The sequence below is a fragment of the Drosophila arizonae genome, chromosome 2 (assembly GCF_054131065.1).
Source record: "Drosophila arizonae isolate 15081-1271.41 chromosome 2, UAZ_ARI_1.0, whole genome shotgun sequence".
Classification (NCBI taxonomy): Eukaryota; Metazoa; Arthropoda; class Insecta; order Diptera; family Drosophilidae; genus Drosophila; species Drosophila arizonae.
Window position 1 is genome coordinate 27,143,153 of NC_142922.1, and position 23,723 is coordinate 27,166,875.

A 23,723-nucleotide genomic window follows, 5' to 3' on the forward strand; every position below is an offset into this window, starting at 1 on the left:
TAGTATAGGAGAGAAATAGATAGTGCAATCTCTAACTAATTATTATTATTATACCCTGAAGCTGTCTAGAATGGGAAGTAGGGGTATTATGGTTTTGAAAAAATATATGTAACGGAATGGGTGACGACGTAGTTCATCTGGCCATCTAGTTTGTGAATAGATAGTCCGTCAACAAGAGGACTTGTTCAACAAATACGTTTCTATGTTTGTTTGTTGCCAACCGCGCAGTTAGCAGAGCTCGAGGTTTTGCGTGTGTGTGACAGCCTGTGTATGTGTGTGTTCATGAGATTTGTTGTTCTATGTTTGCATAATATTATTGGAATATCAACTCTGTTCACACTTCAGGGGATCTCCTAGTCGAGCAGAGTCGACTAAAGCACTCTTACTTGTTTATCTTTGGGTTGAATAAGCAAAGCAATTAATTGGCGAGAGTGATTAAAAATTCGTAAATAGCACTCATTCTATCTATATAAATATGTATATTTATACAAATATATGCATTTGAAAAATAAATTATTATATTTATAATAAATAAACTGAAACAATAGGAAACATATTAGAATTTTTAATTTCTTTTATTGTTTATTTTATTTATTTATTTATTTTTATACCCTGAACCCATTGAAAATGGGAAATCAGGGTATAATGGTTTTGTGAAAAGTATGTAACAGGCAGAAGGAATCATCGCAGACCCCATAAAGTATATATATTCTTGATCAGCACGACGAGCTGAGTCGATATAGCCCTGTCCGTCTGTCCGTCCGTCCGTCCGTCCGTCCGTATGAGCAAAAGGATCTCAGAAGATATAAGAGCTAGAGAGCTGAAATTTGGCATGCATACTCGTGTATACCATAGGCAGTACAAGTTTGCTTTATTTTTTCGATAACTCGTCCGATAACTTTTTTATCGAGAATAATCGAAAAATCGACATTGTTTTTTCAGCTTAATTTGAACATTTTTAGACCTGGAGACTTCAAATTTGCGTTGTATATAAAGTTAGTAGATACAAAGATTTTGTAATTTACAGATTTTGGATACCACGCCCCCTTCGCCCCAAATTTGTAAAAAACGCATTTCAAGTACTAGAGACTTGTGCTTTGGAATGGACACACATTTTAGCTACATGATTACGCTCTAAAGTTTTATTAGGATCGTATGTCTACAAAAGAAATTATTCAACAAATAAATTCTCACACTGCAGTGCAGCCCAAGCGCAGCCGCTGCTAGCTGCGCAGTTTGCAGAGCGCGTGCTTATACGTGCATGTGTATGTATGTGTGCATAATAGAAGTCCAGAATGATTAGAATATCAGTTTGGAGGGTTCAGGGTATCTCCTAGTCGAGCAGTCTCGACTGGAGCCTTCTTACTTGTTTTTTTTTACGTTTATGAGACTCTATACAGTGTATTAATATTGTTAAATGGTTTTAAAACATTTTCCTGACTTTTATATTTTAAATGACTTGGATTGCCTATTTCTTTCGCTGAAATTAAAAAAGTAAAAAGTATTATACAATATAAATAATCTGAATGGCTTCACTCATTGCTCATTGTCAAATGTGTCACTAGCAATCGAAAGCCTACATACATCTATTTTTAAATAGAGTCACACGTCAAATATGGGTCAAATCACACAGAAAGAAATAGAGCGAGAGAGAAAGAGAGAGTTAATTTCGTTGCCAATTTTTCCATGGCTATTATTACTTGTATATACGATTTCCTATGGTCTCGAGCTTTGTATGATCACTCGTTGTTTTCTTTATTTTGGGAACAAAACAGACCTTAAGAGCTTACACGTGCCGTGGATTACCGGATCGATCGCCTGCCAGCCTCACAGCAGGCGTAGAGCCCTCTACTGGCCCAGCGGTCGGTCATTAGTATTGGCTTGTTTGTGTGTGCCGTTAGAGCCGCGGACAGTTATTGACAGCTGAGCTGCGTCTTAATTGCTGATTCGCACAGTGTCTATGAATTATGAGCTTTTAATATATCACATCTATCAATCTCGCGATCCACCATGACTCAATGATGCAGACTTGTTTACAGACTCATCCCTCTCTCTCTTACGCTCTATCTCATCTCCAATCATATTCATCTTTTGGGTTCATTTCTCGCATCCTTATTGGACTAATGACGCATAGTATCTAATCGTCTATCAGGTTTGCATTAATCACCCTATCTCAATAAATTTCTTTACTGTTTAATTGTGGATTCGCATTTGAAATGGAACTACTTCATCTCTTCATCTCTTCAGATGCCGTTAATGTTTTTGCCTCTATGAGAGGCATTTTAAAGTTGTTCAATCTCTGTATGAGCATTGCGCAGCCTTCAATACTGTCATTGCTTGTGGGCTAATATTATTGTTTTGGCTGGGATCGCTGCTTAAGCAAATTGCGTTGGCCTCTGGTATGAAATATGAGCTGCATATTTTTCCTTATTTTTTTTTTCATTATTATTTTTAGCTCTATTTAAAAATATTATCGAGTGCCGCAATGTACGATTGTCGATGTGCGATGTTAGGTAACAGAAACTATAAAATAACAATAGTTCAATGGAAATTATCAAGTGGCCTAAAGAATGAGAGAAAATCAACAAATCGATTCACTAATTGAAATTACAACAAAATTTGAGTTTTTTGTGTCGTTTAGCAAGAGCTTAGACTGATTGGCTAAATTAATTGCAATTGTGTTTGAGCCAATAATTGAGTTGTATTACAAACAGTTCAATGACCACATTAGAAACACTGCATGACAATATCCGATATGTTATAAATTTTAATGAGACTTCAAGCGAGTCAAGTTAATTCAATCAACCATTTAATTGCCCGAGCTGCATCTGAAAAAGTGCAAACTTTTAATTTCCGTTGATGATTAATTATAGCGTTATTTATTTATGCATTGATACGGCAGCATTGTCTTTAGAGTTAATATTCTGTTTGTTGGACTGTCACTTGCGATGTTCAATATTTTAAATCCATATTTGTAAAATTTTAATATTCAATATTTATTTGGAATGAATCAGGTATTACTTTTAGTAGATAGGCTAAGCATTATAAAGCAGCTACCTCCGATAAAACTCATGCAACTTTTGCCGTAAATTGAAATGATCTACACAACGAATTTGTATCACAGCTATCATCACAGCACATCATTCAATTTGTTCAATTACAAAAATCGAATTACAATTCAATCGGAGCAATAAATCACATTGAATTAAAAACTAGTTGATTAAGTTAAATACCCTAAACACATTCCATATATAGAGCCGTTTAAACAGCTTTTTCTAATAATCTAACTGATTGTCAACTTATGCTATAAATTTTAAAAATTTAAGTTAAGTGTAGGGTATTTAAAAACACAAAAGCTCCATATAATTAAACGTTCAAGTTCGACGCGTCTGATCGACGCCGAGACAGAAAGGCGCCCGTTGCTTGATTTGGATCAGAATAGAGTTTTCTACGACTCACGCACAATAATTACATAATTATAGTTATTGCTACAATTAGTTTGTAATAAATAAACAATGATTCGAAATTTTGTTTGCCAAAACAAGTTTCGCTACAGAGCAATCTTATTCACGGATATTTGTTGTTAGAAATTCAGTTCAAGAAGTAAGAGGCAACTTGAAACTGATAAATGCCAAAAATAATTATCAATTATTTATAGTTTATAAACAACATTTGCCAACTATTAATGGTCTGAGAAATAAGACTGGTTCGCTTTTTACTGGCAACACTTTGAGTTCGTTGAATGAAACAGCTTCACATAAATAAAGTCTGGCGAATTGTTTGTAATATCTTTGAGAAGATATAAATAAATTTCTGTTTGTTTGTATAGCATTAATGTCAAGTACGTTCGAGCAGATAAGGAATCGAACGCACTTGGCAATTTCAAATTGTATTTCAATTATTTTCAGTTTCACTTTCTAGTTGGCACAAATGCCTATTTATAAAGACAACTTCACGCAGTCTATATAATAGCACAATTTTGAGTCGTTTGTTTACACAGTTGTGAATATGAGTTTTATTTATTGCGACTTTTGGAAATTAAATTATCAAGTAGTTATTTTATTTTATTCCATTTCTTTAAAAAAATTTTTTTTTTTCAATTACATTCATCCAATTCGAGATGCGTTTAGAAAATATATTTATTTATATTTTATTTCTTTCTTTGTTGAAAGAGTTAAAAACGCGCGATTCGCTTGGCCGATGCGTCGAGTCTCGAGTCGAAAACCGAACTGAACGCACGAACCCTCTCCCAAGCACTCGGCCAGACGCATCGACGCGTCGAGAACGTCGACGACGGCGTCGCCGCCGGCTTCAACGCAACTGGACGCCAACAAACGTTAGCGTAAACATAAACGTAAATGCTGCAGCGCCAACAACTACGTAAGCGACCATTTGACATGATCTGCGGTAAGCGGAGAGCAAAAAGCAAATATCAGAAAGCGAAATGGAAAATCAAACGAAACAAATGTTGAAAAAATACCAGCACACACACACACATGCACATGCACAGATGCAGCTGCTTATTTGGTCAGCTGTTCAAGCGACGAAGCTGCTGTCGCGTTCGCACGTTTCCTGTTTGCCTGTTTAGTCCATGTTTTTGCATGTAAATGTGGTAAAAGGGTTTTTGAGCTAAGCCGCTTTACAGCCCAAAATCAACATGCTTAAAAAATCACTATTTACGATAAGTAATCCTATTGGGTAGAAGTCTGATCTGGCGTTGGCTTAAAATACTATAACATTTTCAACTATCAATTTACTGGCAGCTTAAAGATGAGCTGTTTAGGTTGACATTTTTGAGTGAATAATTAATTTTCCATTTTCTTTGCAGATTATTTTTGATTAAAATTTAATTAGGAATTTTTTTTTTTTTTAAATAAGGAAAACTAATTGAAAATTTCATTCCTTTTTTTTATGTTTTATTTTATTTTATTTTTAAATGTTTTATTTTATTAAAAGTAATTTAAAAAATATGTTTTACTGTTCTGATTATATCAGAGCTATTTTTAGCTTGCGATTAAATATGTTTGTTTCACTGAAACGTGCCATCGCTTAAATTCCAGACAAAATTGACTTTGGCTCTGTTTACACTTTTTAATAAAACATCGAGGCAGAATGAGACATAGAGATGGAGACAGAGCAAGAGAGAAACACGAAGTTGACATTAAAGTCGACGAATGATGGAGCTGGTAGAGCTTAAAGAGAGTTCGGCCCAAGTTCAGCTCTATTTGCTTAAGGCTTGAGTAATTTTTTAAACCTGGATGACAATTTGAAGGATTGATCTAAAGGGAAGTTGTTACATCTTTATTTAAATAAGGATATTTTCATTTTAGACATATATTTGATTTGAAATTAAGGTCTTACAGGTTCCTTTTGGACTTCTCAGATGTTGGCAGTAAACGAATTTATTGACCTTCTCTCCATTTATGCCACATAAGTTGCACCAACAGCACAACAAGAAATCACTCAACTTGAACTTGGGACACATAATTTATTCTCGTCTGCAGTTTTTGTGTTTCGTTTGTGCTGCCACTGCGTGTTGTGCAGATACAATTTGAATTCCCTCGTTTGGAGCAGCTGCGAGATGCAGTTCATTTGCTTAGATTACTCAGAGCCTTCACAGATATCACACATACGCCGCGTGCCACACAGAAACTGTTGTGACTGAGTGTGATGCGTCTGTTTGTGTGTGGGAGTGAGTGTGTGTGCAAGTGTTGGTTCGAGTGTAAGGCAGAATTTAATTCAGTGCCTTAAGCTTCCTTTTTTGTGTGTTGTTTGTTGTTATTCTGCACTGCAGCAGGAAACAGTTGAACTTAATAAATCATATGGCTGCAAGGCAGTAGATGAGCGCAGATCGGGTTACGTGCGAGCACAATGCGATTGGATCTCATCTGGCACGTGTCCTTTTGTGTCTACGGGCACATGTGTATATATATTTGTATGTGTGTGCGTTTGAGCCTCATGTGTTTAGCTGCACTTGTTGCCCAACTCATTTTGGCAACGCAGCTGGCGCCAGTTTCGTCAGTGAGCAAACTTTGACAGTTGGATTTTTGGTAATTGTTTGCCTTCAATTTGGTATTTTGTTGCTGTTATATATGAGACAGAGGAAAACTGTTTGGCGTGTATTGGCTACTATTTCACTCGAAGAGCACGTGGGACCCAAACGGATGCGGCATAAATTAGTTTCCTTCCCCCGGCTCTCGGCATATTTCGCATAAATTCAATGCCAGAATTTTCCAATTTCCTGACATGAAGCCAAACCATTGGATTGTGCACCATGCAATGGGCAAATGGGGTACGGTTATGGCTAGGGATAACAGATATAATTCACCTGCAGCAATAAGTAGTTATCAGTCAAAATGGCAAAGGTTATCGGGCGGCAACTGTCAAGTGAATGAATCGCTGTGAAATGCCAGCCTGACATCCGATAAAATGGGGCAAATATGTGAATTTTTCGCTAGAATTAACTTCTTACTATTCATGCTTGACTCAATATTGAAATAATTGATTTTATTGCTATGAATTCAAAATGGAATAAATTAAAATGTGAAAAATAAGAATAAAATTAAAGATGAATTCGGATTATCAATAAAAGTTCCTGGTGGAGTGTGAGCACAGACATGTGCTGCTGTGCTGTGGCTGGTCTGGTCATCCTCCTTCATTGTGTTGTGAATTTCCAGTCTCTCTTTATATCTCACTCTACATTTTGAAACAATACTTCATTTGTTTTTTTTTTTTTTAATAATTTTTTAAGCTTTGATAAACATATTTAAATTATATCAGAGTGCATTGCTATTAGAATATTATTACTAAGGCATTTTTGCAGTATTTATTATGTCCATATGAGATGTATGGTTTAGCTTAAAATTGGTGAAACTCGATTTGTTATTTATTAAAATAAAATGAAAATAATAATAATATAATAATAATAAATATAAATTAAAAAATATATATATATAATGAAGAAAAATGAATAAATAGATAAAACATTAAATTAAAAATAAATTAACTAAGAGAATACATTAATGAATAAATAATAAAGAAAAAAAAAAAAAAAACAAAAACAAATAAGTAAATAAATAACTAAATAATTAAACAAAAAAATAAATAAATAATTATTAAAATATATAAATAAATAATCTAAAAGTTAATTAATCAATTTATAATTGAGTATACTGGAAATATGGATAAATTTCTAACAAAATTGATATGCAAATAGTTCATGCTGTTAACGCTTAAATCCACTTTATTTAAATTGGAACTAAGCCATTTGCATAAAGTGTTACTCACGTCCGATCTGTCAACTGCGAAAGTAATTTGCATACCTAAATTCTTGGGAGTCACTGCGCTGTTGGTTATAGCAGCCCTATCATTATATATAATTTCCAACTCCCTATTCTCGACAGGCAACCAGAGTGCTTCCGTCTTGGGGGCAATCGACAGATTCGCACGACTTCAGCGCTTACAAATTAAGTGTCCATAATACACATAAATGGTCAATAAAGTGTAAATGACTCAAATGCTTGGCAAACAAATTGAATGTGCTGCAAGCTAAATGTGTAAACTACTTCCAAGCACGACTCGGTCCGCATTCCACCAGTCCCGGCCCATTGCTGGCTGACAGATGGCAAATGCAGCAAGTGTTGAGCGCGATGACACAACAAAAATCAAATAGCCATGAATCGCCCTTAAATGCTAGAGCTCAGAACGGAATTGGTTCGATGTGAATGTTGGCGAGTGTTGGCGACAAACGGGACAATGACTCGCCCTCAGCATTTAAAACACCTGCAGTCATGCGTATGCATCACCTCACCTAATAGTACAACATGCTACCGCGAATCGAAATCAATGAACCCTGCAGGCGTTAAGCCCCCATATATCAGAACTGCCTAGGGCTGACTAAGTTCATCAGTAATAATTGATCGATAATTAACATGTAGGCTAGTATTTCCTCTAAGTATTTCTTCTATGTGTATGTATGGGTCTTTCCTAAAAGTCTTTCCTCAAGTATTTCCTTTAAATATTATTTTAAGTATTTCCTCTAAGTATTTCTTCCAAATCACCCTCGCAAGTTCTTCCTCCAAGTCTTCAATGCTTAGCTGAACGATCACACACTTCATTTCACCTCACTTTACTGCACTGTACGACTGACCTCCACCAGGCTTGGGCGACTGAAGAAATGCTGCAGCTGCTGCCCTTTATATAGGGCGACTCTCACTCAAACACTCTCAACTCGTGCTCAAATGCAGTGTTGCCAGATTAGCTATTTAATAGCATTTTTAGCTATTTTTGAACCCTAAATGCTATGAAAATTTTGAAAATGCTATTAGCTATAAATTTAGCTATTTTACAAACGAATATTTTGAATTTGATTTTAGAATTTAAAGCAAAAAAGAAAAAACATTTTTCGATTAAGTCCCAAATTGTACGTAATGATCTGCGCGATACTACCACCACGACTTTATCGTACTTATAACATCAGTTGTGAATTTACACCATCGCTAATTCTTCTTGGCGCGCTTCTTGGCATTAATTGTATGTGATGGATAAAGAATATAAGCAGAAATTTCGTGATTCCTGGAAAACAATCACCGAATTTAAGAATTGGATTAAGGAGGATGAGTCGGACAACAGGCGGGCGTATTGTATATACTGCAAATGCAGTGTTTTTGCCAAATTGCACGATATTAAAATGCATGCCGCGACAAAAAAAACATAAAACTGCGATTGGCGTCTTTGGGCAAAAAATTTAAACATTTTCCATGATTTCATTTAAACATGATTCCAGTTAATCAAAAATATAATTCTGATGATGATTTGGATGTGGACCAAATTGTAACATTATTAAATAACATTTAAAAATAAAATTTAAAGTAAATGCATAATGCATAAAGGTTTCTCAGCTATTTTGTAAGCTATTTTAAAATTTGTTTAGCTATTTTCAGCTATTTTTTAGAGACGATTTTGCTATTTTTATGTCTCAAAACCTGGCAACACTGCTCAAATGTTGAGGCCGACGTCAGGTAGAGATCGTTGTAGCTGACCTTTAAGAGACCAATGGGATCGCTCTCTGCTGATGTAAGCTTCGTTTATTTCGACCTTCGTTTTACTTCGAGCATCGTTTTACTTAAATATAAATCCCAAATGAGCACTGCTGCATACATATAGACAACTTAATTGATCTCGTGTAGTTCTTTTTCGTCCCTTGCAGACAGACGGAGAGACAGACATACGAACAGACCGTCATAGTTATATCGGATTGCTTCATTACGCTGCTCAAGAATATATATGCTTGATAAGGCTAAATGTAGATATGTATGTGTAAGCTATTTACTTATGTACATTAATATTTATAATCATTAAAGTTTAAAGACAGTTCTATTTAGGAGGTGAACTTTGGCATAGTCTGCCTCAATTTTCGGCTATTGAAATAGGCGAGACCTGAAATAGGCTGATTTCGCTTTTTAAGTGTTAATTGAATACTAATAGACCTAGAGGCTTCAGATTTAGAATGTATATGCATTTGACGAATACAAAGATTTTGGACACCACAATATCCTTCATTCATAAAATATATCCAGCAGCAGGATCAAGTGCTGAAATTGAAATTGAAGCCAAGTCTAGGGTCACATATGCAAAGTGGACTTGTCAGCTGTTGGTTAACTGCTCAAAAACGTTTAGCTGTGGTCTTTGGACAGCATTGCATCTGGCAGTTTACCAATTGGCCGTGTGTTTCTGTGAGTGTCGATGCGGTTAAGTGGCTGTGGATTCGCCAGTGTCACATGCAAATGACTCCAGTAAACCTCTAAAACGGGCAGGTCTTATGGGGAAGCTGAGGTTTTCTATGAGCCAAAACTTAGATTAGTTGAATGAAACATTTATTAGATTTTTGTTATACTCCTAAGCTCTAAAAAAATAATAAATTTATTGCTGTTGCATACATAGCAAATAGGTGTGCATTTTGTAACCTATTTCGCTTGGTTTGCTTTCAATTTGCTAATTGGCATTGCATCGTCATTCAGTTGAAAGAACAGCAAAACGAGCAAAATTTGATGGAAATTGTTTAAATAAAACAATTCCATTTTATTCTTTTTAGACCCGATTGATAAGTCATGCGTTTATTAAATGGTTTTGGCATGAGCAAAACTAATTATGTTGAAAATTCTGTCAAATTATGCATGGAAATTAATATATTTTAATGAAATTGAAATTATTTCCAATTGATTATCCTTACTCTATACATAAATAATAAGTAAAGATGTATGTCCATGGAATTTATTTCCAATTCATTATCATAATTGGAAATTATAGTTAATCTGCCATTTACTCAACATTTAAAGACGCTTGAAGGCATCAAAGACTGGTTGAATATCTCGAAATTGATATCCTTGCTTTCTGTTAATAAGCTAAATTAAGGCAATTAAGGCAATTAAGGCATTCACACACTCACATTTATACATTTACATTTAATGTGTGCAGAAATGCTTATTGAAAAGGGACAAATTAAAGCAAATAATTTTATGTTGAACCTTTAGGAACTATCTAATTAATTAAAACACTAAGCTCAAACTTACATATAGTATATAGTGTCTATAAACATCTTAAGAAGGCGCTATACTGTGCACGTAATAGTACTGACTATTAATTCACACAGATATTACAATTTCGAAATATGAGAGAGTGAGTGAGAGAGAGTGGGAAAGATAGAGAGAGAAAAGAAGGGGAGACAGAGAGAGTTAGAGAGAAAGGAAGAGAGAGAAATAATGCGAGGCTAAGGCAGGGAAAGACTGAGCAAGACAAATTTTTATATCTTCACTTATAATGAATTTATTCCATGAACGTAACCCATATACCTTCTTAGCACGCTCGAAATTTCCAGAGGCTATAAACATTCTATTGTCTCAGTCATGACAAGCTAATTCATAATTGTTGCCTTCCACACAATGAGTTATATAAAATATGTCTAATATATGTTATTAATCAGATATCAAGGAATTAAAGAGTTACGCATGTAGTGTAAGTACAGGTAGCTAAAGCCCAAGTTCGTTTTGTTTGATTTTCAGTTTGCTCTTTAAGGTATTTATTAGCATATGTATGTGTGTGTTTGTGTGTGTGTGTTTGTGTTTGTGTTTGTATATGTATGCACATGCGTGTGTGTGTGTGCATTCATTATGGTAGTCCAGTATACGTCAGTTCCAGCTCACTTTGACGTTGTCTAATCAGAAATGATTTGCATAAAATTAAAATGTAGCCACACACACGCAGGACTGTGTGCTGAAGGCAAAGAATGAGATGTTAAAAGATTAAAACTTCACTCTTTGCCGGAACGCATATGCTGGAATTTAAGAGTCGATAGACTGAACTAAAGTGGTTTCGTTGAAAGTTTTTACGATTTGGCATTTGATGTAATATTATTATGGCTTAAGTGCTCACTCAACGTAATCCTCTTCTAATTCAGCCATCTCTGAATTCCTTTTAAAACGAGCAATTGAATTTAGCTTTATTAAAAAGTCTCTGTAATATAAAATTGTAGATAATTGAATAAATCTATGGACATATAATCAGCTTCAACCTTTAATTAACGTCGATAGCTGATAAATTCTAGGCTTCCACCTATTAATTAAAATCAATCCAATTATAATCATTTGCAATTCAACTTTATAATCCAGCTAATCGGACGTGAACACAGAGTTTCACTCAGTAAGCTCAAACTTTTTCTCATTTTCACTAGTCAGGAAAAATAATGGAAATTACTATTGAGCCTTGGTGCATTGTAATTGACCAAATCAATTGGACAACTGTGTCCAAACAGAGCTCTGATTAACTGCGACACTTTACACCAGGTTTAAGTGAACAGTGAAAGCGCGCTTTAAGCATTTGCCAAACAATCAGTGGCAAATTTAATTTGTTTAACCGCCAGCGAGCAAGTGGCTTCGAAATTCGCAAGACAAATACAATTAGTTAAGCGCCAGAAAATTTAAGTTCACGCAAAGTTTGAGTCGAAAGTTCGCTTCAGTTCACTCCAGCTCAGTGAGCGTCGTCGCCACAGCGTTGAGGTCTTTTGGGCTACCGAACTTACTTTTGCATCAGCAAAATAAATGCATTAAGTATACGCCGTGGGCATCGCGGTTATTGATATAAAAGGAACAGCAGGACAGGCAGCAATTGAAAGCTGGCTGCTGACTGCTGACTACCACTGTATGCCGAGTCATTTCATTTTCCCACTTGCAAACTTTTTTGCATACAGGTTTTCCATGTTCTCAACATTTTTTTTTTTTTAATTGAAACACAATTGCTGTCAGCTGAGAGGAAGTGTTTTATGGCGCGTGTGTTAGGTGCACCAATCCACGCTGTGCCAAACTACACAACAAATCGTAGCAGGAAAAGTGTACTTTACTCGAGAGACTTCTCATGGGTATACCCTGTATTTACTCCGAATCACTCAAACTATGGTTGTTTTTATATAATGTCCTTATATGTATAATATATTTTATATCTTTTATTTTCTATATGCATTCTTACATTTTCTCTTCCTTTTTGTTTCTCTTACTACCTACATTTTTTTTCTATATACTGTTTATATATTATGTTTATACTTTCTTCTTTATGTACTTTTAACTTGCTAGTCTCTTGAAGTATATTTAATTTGTAATTTTGAATAAATTACTTGCGCTCTTTTTATGCATTAATATGTGCTTATTCATCTATAGCTAAATTAGAAAATTAAAAAAAAAAAATCTATTATAAAGTATGCATAAAGTTTCAATACTGACACAATCGCGTCCTCTTTTTGGCATACCCCTCATTAACTATTGCCCCTCTTAATTCGTACAGGGTACAAAAACAATGCCCTGTAACACGCTACAATTTGTCACATGAATTTGGCGTGAAAATGTGCTGGAAAGTTATGAACAAAACTGTCCCATCGTTAGCAGTTGTGTTCGCGATGTTCGCGAAAACGCAGAATACGAAAAAACAAAAATTTAAATTTTGAAGTTGAAATGCAATTTGCGCAGCAGTTGAGTTTTCTGACACTCTTAATAGAAATCGTATTTTTATTCTTTTGGGTGTTCATTTAATTTATAGACTCTAGAGAATCGCTTTTAATGAAAGAATCCTTAAATTCGCATTAAACAAATGAAATAAATCGTTACCAAAATCCATTCAGCTGCAGGCGCATAATAATAAATTATGTTTCACGCATTTGTATTGCATGCATTCAGGCGCATTTTGTGTGCGTGTGTGTGTGTGTGTGTGTGCCTGTCTGTGTGTGAAAACTTGGTAAACCAATGCCAAGTGAAGGGCTAACAGCCACTAAGGCGGCACATAAAGCAACAAGAACAATAAAACAAACAGCTGCAGCTGCCGCACCGGAAAAGGCAATAAGACAACAGCGTATTTCGTGGCACTTGCACTGAAACTATATATACATATATATATATATATATAGTATAAATATATGGCACATAAATTTCACACATTCACGGGGTGGAAACGAGCGTCTGGGTGTCCAGGCAGCAGAGCTCTCAGATAAGCACAGCATTATTTATGTAGCCATCATTTGAAAGCCATTAAAATAGTGGAGGGCATGTGCTTCATGTTAATTAAGTTTGCTTAGCCACGTAAACGGAGGCAGCAGAAGATGATAATTTAAATGTGAAAGGAAAGAATAATGAAAAGTGGACGGTAATAAGAGCAATTATAAAAGGTTTGACATGCTTCATTATCACAGAAGGAAACAGCGTCAGGCCCTGAGCTAAGGTCGCAATGCCGACCAAAGGCAAATCACATTTGCAAAGCTGGCAATTGTACGAAGTTTCCAAGATGTATATATATATATATATATATATATATATATATATATATATATATATGAACTGCTATCATGTGCCACACTTACACAGTGGCAAGTCAGCATTTTGGCCAGTTTGGCGCAGGATCTCTGAATATTAATCACTTACTTTGCATATTGCCTTGAATGCAGACAGTTTGCCACAGACGAGCTAGAGCTTAACTGGAGTGAAGATTTACAGGCTTACAATTGCTGTCACTGCTTTAAATTTCATTTATTATAACATTTGAAATGAATCGGCTCTGACTAGGCTCAATATATTAAACATGCAAGTTAGCACAGCAAATGCTAAACAAAGAACATCTTAGTGGTCGATAGAATCATTCATATATGTATGTATATTGGTATACCTAAATACTAAAATAGATTCCAATAGTGTGCTAGTCTAACGATAAGTTCTGTACAATCCAGTTATAACGACGCTCAAGAGACGTTATACCCGGAAGACTCTGTAAGCGGAGTCTTTTCTTAGGGTACTGAAACGTCGACTAGTCACACTGCATTTACTATATATAATCTGGCTACAAGTATTATGCAGCCCGTCATGCTATGTATGCACATAAATAATGCATAGAGAATCTAAAAAAATTAAAAAGGATTTGCAAACGCGTTTCTTTAGATAACAAGCTGGTTAAGTAATTCGCCATAAAAGTATCCTGCTCACAAATTTATATAAAGAAAAGAATAAAGAATAGATAGTGGAGGGCAGCGAAGGGCAACTATCATTTAACCGCTTTTCGGCCCGGTCAAATTGCTGTTATTCGCAGTGGGCCAAATGCTAACGACAGGTCTGCAGACAGGCGAGGCGCACAGAGCCCAAGTAAACATAAACACGGAAACACACACAGCGGAATACTTTGAGATGCATGAGGCAGGCCATAAACACGAGCAGCAGCAGGCTGGACTTGGAAATGAAAACTAAATATGGTTAGCAGCCAGAACGCCATAAAGGCGGCATTCCAAATGAAAGCAAAGCAAACAATGAAAAAAGTGTTTAAGTTCCTTTATATGGCAGGATGGCAAGAGCCTTCATACACAAATTGGAGTAGCAGCTATTAATTTATTCTGCCACAGTAATTTATTAAATTGATGTTCGCAATTGTAGCTCGGGGCAAGAAAATATAAAATATGCTTATTTTTTAAGTCATTTAAAAACTAAAATTGTGGAATGTAATATATAATTAAATATATAATCAAAAGGCATCTAATCCTTTTAGTAATGAGCTGGCAGGCATCAATTGATGAAAGCATTAGTTATTGATTCGAAATCAAACATTAGATCCAGTTGACAGCACGCACAAACTTCACTCAGTTTAATCAGTCAATTACCACATTCGTTATATTGGGCTCGAATCAGTCGCGAAAATGCAGCTCAATGGCCAATCATGCACGTTCGCGGCCAACTGTGCGTATGAGCAATATGGGAAGCGGCATTGCTAACACCCACAAAGTAAATTGTGCACAATTTGAATTACGTGCCAGGCGCCCATTTACTTAACTGTAAACACAAGCACACACAAACACACACAGACAGACAACATTTTGTGTTGCTCTTTTGTTGATTTACTGTTGGCTACGAAATCTATTTGTCATCAAATGCGGAAATGTATTTGTCCACTTCATATTAGTGACGGCTTTTAGGCCATTGAGGGTCGTTGAGGACAGACAGCAACACAGATTACGTATGCGCCATGTTATGGTATTTATTTTTCAGTTGCATATAATTTATTTGCTTATTGCTAATTATTATACCCATTGATGAGAGTGCAAAGAGTATATTGGTTTTGTGCAATGTCCGTCATACTCTCATACACTTACTCGTGCTTAACATAGAACTATATATTTTTAATTGTTCCGGCTACGCTCACCAAGAGCGTAGCAACTAAAAAAGTGCATTTTCCGGTATTTCGTTTGCCTTGGTACCCGAAGTGCTAGAGAGCTGAAATATGGAATGAATCACGCTGCCAACCCAAGAACAAGACAAGTAGGAGTGTAAGAGTGTAAGAGTAAGAGAAAATCTGAAGTATCTAAGTCTAATAGTGAGCTTGAAAAGGAAATAACAATATCGATTCAGCGTTGCCAGTTTAGCCTATTTTAGGCTAGATCTAGTCTCTTTGTAAGTGGTCTAGCCTGTTGGTATTATATATATAGAAAATGAGTATATAATGGACAGAAATTGAGGCAGACTATGCAGAAGTCCTACTCCTTAAGAGAACAGAACAGAGAAACTGGGGTCATTAAAAGTAATTATAAATATTAACGATTTAACTATGTGTGTCTGTTCGTATTTGTTGTACATCTGTCTCTCCGTCTGTCTGCAAGGGACGAAAAAGAACTACACGAGATCTTTTAAGTTGTCTATATGTATGCAGCAGTGCTCATTTCGGATTTATATATAAGCAGAACGATGCTCAAAGTAAACGAAGCTCGAAGTAAACGAAGCATGCAGCAGCAGAGAGCGATCCCATTGGTCTCTTAAAGGTCAGCTACAACGATCTCTACCTGACGCCGGCCTCAACATTTGAGCACGAGTTGAGAGTGTTTGAGTGAGAGTCGCCCTATATAAAGGGCAGCAGCTGCAGCATTTCTTCAGTCGCCCAAGTCTGGTGGAGGTCAGACGTACAGTGTAGTAAAATGAGGTGAAATGAAGAGTGTGATCGTTCAGCTAAGCATTGAAGACTTGGAAGAAGAACTTCGAGGGAAGATACTTAAAGGTAAATCTTGGAGAATATTTAGAGTGATATTTAAAGGAAATACTTGAGGAAAGACTTATAGGAAATACCCATACATACACATAGAAGAAATACTTAGAGGAAATACTAGCCTACATGTTAATCATCGATCAATTATTACTGATGAACTTAGTCAGCCCTAGGCAGTTAATTGATTTCCATTCGCGAGTCATTGTCCCGTTTGTCGCCAACACTCGCCAACATTCACATCGACCCAAATCCGTTTTGAGTACAGTAAAGAGAAGTGAAATTAAATGTGTGATCGTTTAGCAAAGCATTAAAGACTTAGAGCAAACATTAGAGGAAACACTTAGAGGAAATAGAGAAGAAAATAGTTAGAAAGAAAAAATTACTTAGAAGAATTACTTAAGAAATGCGATTATTTATAAAAAAAAAATATGAAAAACTCGTACATCTTCTGAGATCTTGGCATTTATACGGACAGACATACGGACGGAAATGACATACTTAGTGTTTTCAAATTTAAACATCAAATTTATGTCTTCCACCAAAATGAGATTATACTTTTAATATGTATGGAAATAAAAAAGTAAGAGATTCATCCAGTGTGCGTATATATTATAGCTTCCAAAGTTTATGGGTTATTATGAAATGTAGCGGGACCATTAAGCTAACAGTAAAAGTGCAATAAAATAGAGGAAAAACGAAATACAGTGTTTTTTTTTTTTTTTAAGTAGCGCAGAGATATGTTTGGCAAACATAAATTTTGGCAATGGAAAACTCTGTGAATAATTTGTGATGCTTGTGTCAGCATTGAAATTTTTAAATTGCGGCTATGCGGCGTATGCGTAATATTTAATTAAAGCAGCTGGACAAATGTGAACTTAAGCCTCGGCATATGTAAAGTGCACAGAGTTCTCTCGTTCATATTAAATTTGTTAAGTATGGCTGGGAATAAAATTGAGTTTTCTTTGCCAAAGGAATTCATTGCAATGGAATCCCTGCAATTCGATTCTGCATTTCTTTTCTTCTTCATTTCTTATGAATTTCCTCTACGCTGTCTTATTGCCTCTGGCCTCTGGCCAATGACCAAGATTTCTGATTTATAAGCAAAGAGCAATCACGGCCAATGTCGAAAAACAACAACAAGTTGCCGAAAGTTGGCTGCAAATAGCAAATGCTTAACAATTCTCTCTGTATTTTCTCTTATTTAATATTGATAGACATTTATCAACATAATTTTCGTTTTCTTAACACACACATACAGCAAAATAAATTGAAAATAAATTATGTCTTCAAGATTTTTTTTTTAGGGAATAAATTTCTTATATTCGTTTTATTTAAGATTTTACTTTATATAGATGTTTGGTTTCTTTTTTGATGTGTTCTTTTTTTTTTTTGCCGTTTTTGAATAGATGATAAAATATCTGAATTATTACAGTTTTATAAAATGAGTTTCCGTATCCCATCAACTATATATATTTTTAATTCACCCCAGTTCTAGCACACCCGACTCCATCAACTTTCTTTGATTAAATAAACATTTGTTTTACGCTTCGTAAGGTCTTGGCCTTCATTTTCGTTTCCTCTCCAAAACTGTTGAATGTTCATTTTTTCGCAAAGCTCTTTTATGTCCCAAGACCCCCATTTACAATCGATTACTCTGGAACAATTGAATGGCAAATGCCAACAAAGAGAAGTGACGTTCACTTTAATAGGAGAACAATGAGAGCCGGCATTTACTTGAATTGGAGTTTTAAAACATTGTTTGATTGTGTTTACAGTTGAATTATATAAAATATTTATTATAGTTTGTATATAAATTATTTAGGTTGAGAATTTGAAATAGAAATATCTTGAATTTTTGGCTTTTGTTGTTTTTTTTTTTTCTTTTTTGGTTCAACTAAAATTTACTAACATTAACCAACAATATAAAACAACAACAAACAACCTTTAGTAATAAGCGAATAGAGAATTGATATGCTGCCCATAAGAACTCTTAACTGTGCATTGAGATTTCTGGCTCATATAAGAAACAATGAGTTGGCCAAAACTTGAAGTAGTTTGCAAAATTTAGAGAAATTCATATATAGAAACATAATCTAGGCTGAGGTAGGAGGTCATTTTTGGGAAATTTTCTATCAAAGAATTTGGAAATTTGTACATAACATGTTGTTTTATCATATTTTTTTAATATTCGTTACATACAGCTCCACAATATCAATGGACCTCAATAAAATATTTTCAATGAAACTCATTCAGCGCTGTTAAGTAGGCAACAAATTTGGTTAGCTTTTAACCCGACGAAATTGCGCCCAGATTTAATTAAAAGTAATTGAAAGTTTCTTTTGCTTGTTCGCTTTTGATTTAGTTACGCTTTTATATATATTTTTGGTAAGTGAAATTTGGTTGGGCATCTGTTGAAGCCCACTTTGCAGAAATTTAAGGTTTTAGTCCAAGCAGCGGAAGGTTTTTGGAATTTGCATGAAATTCAAATATAATGTGAATAAGAATTCCATTGTTGCCATACTTTATAGTACTGAGAAATCGGGAAAGTTTGCTAAATAATAATGAGCTTTAGAGACCTTAAGATGCCAGTGCTGCATTTTTATCAAAATATTTTCTGTCTTTGATGCAACTGAGAGTAGCTGAATAAGAATTTTATGTTACTACTACTTTTATTTGGAAAATTTGCATTTAACAATCTTTATTGTCGGGAATTGGCAAGTATATGTATTTTTGTAGCTTAGCTCATGGCAATTTGCCTGTTAGTAGACCAGAAAAGTAATTTTTGATTAGCTGAAATTAATTCTCAGGTTAACAATTTTTTGTGACCTCAGAAGCAGTTTTGGGCCTGAGGCAGGAAAACTGAGTCGGATGGGGCAAGGAAAATAAATTTCATATACACATATGGCGCTCAAGGCAGTTGTAACTGCAGATGCTATTTACAAATGTTCTTTACGGCTTTCATCTCAGTGCCTGCACCTTTGTAGCTGGTGGCCGCATGCCTCTTGGCTCTTGTGGGCTGCCGCCAGTGTGTGAACAGAGAATATCAAAGGAAGTAGAGTCTCAGCTATTTATAGAATGGACATAGTATGTGTACTTATATGTATATTGTAGCTGTAGATAAAAATCTCTGTTAAAACTGTTGAAGACAAGCAATAAATATTTTAACAATAGAAATCGCAGCGTCTCTTCGGCTCCTGCTTATCCAGATGAAAAGTTGGAGTTGAAACGATTTAATTAGAGCACAAATAAATGACTTTCATATTGAGTAGATTGTGTTATTTATTACACTTCATTCAATTTAAATTGATCCTAATAGATAATAATAAATTAATAATAAATTATATGCAATATACAATAATTTTTAATGGAATTATTAAATATGGGCATTTCTCTAGAAAGGTCAACCGCAGCCAAAACATTCAAAGTCAATAAAAGCATGTTCTGCTAAAATTGATCAAATTTAACTAATATAAACCAATTTAACATTTTATCATAATACATCTCGAAATATTGAGACACAAAGCCGAATAAGTGCAAAAGTTCTGTTTTGAGCATTTCTATTACACATTTTGTTCTTATTATTGAGACACTATGCAATGAAATATGATACTTCGAATTTTCTCCATTTTATTATAATTAATAAATTCATGTAAAATTACTAAAAAATAAAAAAAAAATAAAATAAAATAAAGTATGATGGAAAAAATGTTCCATTCGACAGGTCATCTTCGACCCTGATTAAAGCTAAAAAATAAATATAAAAACTACTCAATATTTTTGAATCAAATAAAAAACATTGTAAAGATGTACAAATTTCTAATAATTTAAAATTATTCTTAATAAATTTTCACTTAAGGTTTCACTAAAATCTCAGGTTGAACTGTTCATTTAAAAAGCGACTTACGTTTTTTGTAGCCCGCGAACCTCTTGGTTTTTTGTGATTATCTTGAAAACTAACATTTGCCTAAAATCAGATTTAGCACCAATTAAAGAGCTAATCAAGAGCTAAAGGATTCACTATTCGTCAAAATACAAAAATGTTTTGATATTCGTTTTTTTGTAACTCAAAAACGTTCGAATGTCACATTCGCCACTAGAGAATTGCCCATATGCTTTCTACATATTAGACAAAAATATCAGGGACCGCAAATACTTCTTATTTTCTAATTTTTTGCTATAAAAGTTATAATCGTTACGGGCCCTGAAAAATATAGATATGCTTGTAGCAGAAGTTGTGTTCAGTGAAATCGAATAAGCCACTGATGTCTTCAGGTTTAAAAACGGGAAAACATTTTCTAAAGGCTGAAGCTGGGGAATATTTTCATAGGCCAACATTTTCCAAAGGCTGAAGCTGGAAAATATTTTCATAGGCCAACAATTGACCATCCTCATTGCTTCTGAGTGTAATATTTCAATATAAAACACTGATAGAAACGAAAATGAACACATTAAAATTTTAGGGAAATATTATTGTTAAATTATTTAAACAGTGATCAAGTAATTACAATAAATAATAAAACGAATTATTGCCAAAAAAGTCATTCATATTTAATATCATATTGAATTTGTGGACTTTCCTTTTGAGTTAATTGTAGTTGGAATTCGACTATGATTTCAAAAAAAAGTTATTAATCGATGATCTCCCCATAAAATCACGCCCTTATATAGAACATGAAACATACAGAGAGTAAAGTACTTATGAGTAACAATCAGCAAAAAAAGGTGAATAGCATTAGCTATTGCTTCATTGCAAGACCTTAATCACATGTTGGTTATAAGAGCAGAGTCGCTGATTAAATCTTGAACAAGGTAAGCAGACTTGCACCTTCCTCAATTGCCCTTCCCTCACTCTCTCTTTCTCACTCTCTCACTGCATTAATTAAGGAGTTTATGGTACCGTATAACATCGACATCTCCGTTGCATTGCTTATTGCGTGACTCAATTGATTAAGTCCAATGCCTGGATTGTGTTTGGCAAGTGCAGAGACGTGTCAGTGAGGCAAATGTGCTAACAGCAATTATGCTGATTGGGTATATTGATACGTCTCAATTGAGCTTAGCACTTGGCAGTCAATTGGGGTAGTTTTGGGTTTATTGTTATTGCGTGCAAGTAGTAAACTATTAATATAAACAACTAGTGCATTTTCGACACAATACGAAAATGGATACAGTCCCATATCCAAATTCCGTAGTTGAATATCAAGGTCATTAATAAATAAGTCTTAAATTTTATACAAAACATTTCGATTTTCCGATTCAATTTAAAAGTACTTTAGTCAATTACACAAGTTTGCACATTAAATAGATATATTAATAAACACTCAACTTCGAACCATTTGATTTCAATTTTCATTCGACATTTTTCCATTATATCACTTATTCAGTTGTCTATCAAAGCACAATATTTATTTCATACACAACAAATTGATGCTGCATAAACTGCTAAGATTGGGACATTCAAAGCATAACAATGCACGCCCAGAGGGCGCCCAACGACCCTTATGTGGCATAATTCTTCGAGCTCTTTTGAGGATGAGCTGCGTGTGGCTGACAGGTAAGCAGCTTATGAAAAATGCAAAGAATGTCTTTCACAATTTAGACGTATGCATTGTGTATGGAAGCGACGAAGCATTCAAGGGTGCCAGGATAACAAGTGCGTTTACAGAATAAGAGGATATCAACAATGTTTCATTGTTTATTTTTCTAGTCTTTTGCTTTTTAGTTTAGCTAATGCTGCTGATATGGAGTCAACATGAATATTTATCACACTCAGTCTCATTTTTTAAAGTGTGCAATATTTTGTAGTATTTTTTTTTTTACTATATTTTGCTATACATTATTTGAGTTTCACTGGCCTGCATAGGTTCATTTCGTTTACTTTAGCGGCTTTTAAATTGTCAAAGCAAAATACTTTGCTGAACGATTGAACTTTTAGTCCGCACCAAACATTTTATCGCCGGCTACTGAAGCTAACTGCAACAACGGTTGATTTTCGATTTCGAAAGTGCCCAATCATTGGAGCGAGTGTATGTGTGTGAGAATGCAGCCGGCTTTTGGCACGTGCCAGCGATAGTGTGCGTTAAACAGCTGTTTGATGTTGCTTTTCGAAAAGCTTTATGCAGGGCAGCATTGGGTGGTCTTTATTTATGCTTTCAATAATGATTATTCTAGACATTAGTTAGAATTTTCTAAGGAAATATATATAAGTTACTGTACTAGCAAAAACGGCCTGAAATTGATGGTATCGAAAAAGCGAAACATTCGAAATATGCCGAGAGGCGGCGTAGTAAAATTTATATTGCCTGATTTTGTAAGATTAAAGAGCTGGTAAAAGAATGAAATGTATGTTTTTAGTTAAACGTTTAAATCACAATTTTAAATTCGAAGCTATTTCCAATGTAAAGCGTATTTATTCATCATACTCGTAACGGCTGCGCTTTGAAAGCACGATGGTTGTTGTCTTTGCTAAGCTTGAAGTATTGTTGAAAATGTTATTAACAGAGCGCTGTTGTGTGGCGCATTACATTAAGCAGATTATTAACAGTGCCTTCCGCTGTTAGCGCTTGGCTTAACATTAAGGAGACATGTTATTGAATGGGAATCTGTATCTGTAACTATTAATATATCTCTTTTACTAAAATAGCATTTAAGTATTAACTCACTTGAGTGTTTATTGCCAATTTCACGTCGCATTTCCTCCGAGCGATTCATAACATTCGACTCAAGCGGATACTGGGCAAAGGTCATGTTCTCGTTGCGCATCTGCTTGCCGAGGGACTTCATCATGAGGAAACAAGTGTGCAGACCAGCCACGTTCCGCTGGCCATCGCGCTCATAGTAGAATATGGAATGGGACCAGTTGTGCCTGCGACATGAGTAGATCCAATAATAATGGAGAGTTCTGCTTGATCGGGAGAGGGTCGACTTACTGTTTCATTACATTTATGGTCAGCTCGGAGATGGACTCAAAGCTTAGCATGCCGGTGCGCAGCAGCATATAGAACTCATCGCCACAGTCGGTTTTCTTCTGCTCAAAGTCGTAGGTGGAGCCGCCTACGGTTATGAGGGGCGTTCCCTGGCTATTGAAGTACTTGGTAATGCGGCTAACCGCAGCTGAAACAATCATTTGGGCGCATTGAGGCTAAATGATTCAATGGGTTGTTCTGATTGGC

The 23,723-nt window shown here is 35.1% G+C and overlaps 1 protein-coding gene across 1 annotated transcript in view; it reads right to left on the reverse strand.

The window, feature by feature from the left end:
- Positions 1-23,723, reverse strand: part of LOC149270644 (atrial natriuretic peptide receptor 3) — a 36,331-nt gene that overhangs the window by 1,626 nt on the left and 10,982 nt on the right. Inside the window, exons 3-4 of the mRNA XM_089462614.1 lie at positions 23,481-23,664; positions 23,214-23,416 (exon numbers count right to left, since the gene is read on the reverse strand). Of these exons, the coding sequence (XP_089318740.1) occupies positions 23,214-23,416; positions 23,481-23,664 (387 nt within the window). The remainder of the gene's footprint in view (positions 1-23,213; positions 23,417-23,480; positions 23,665-23,723) is intronic.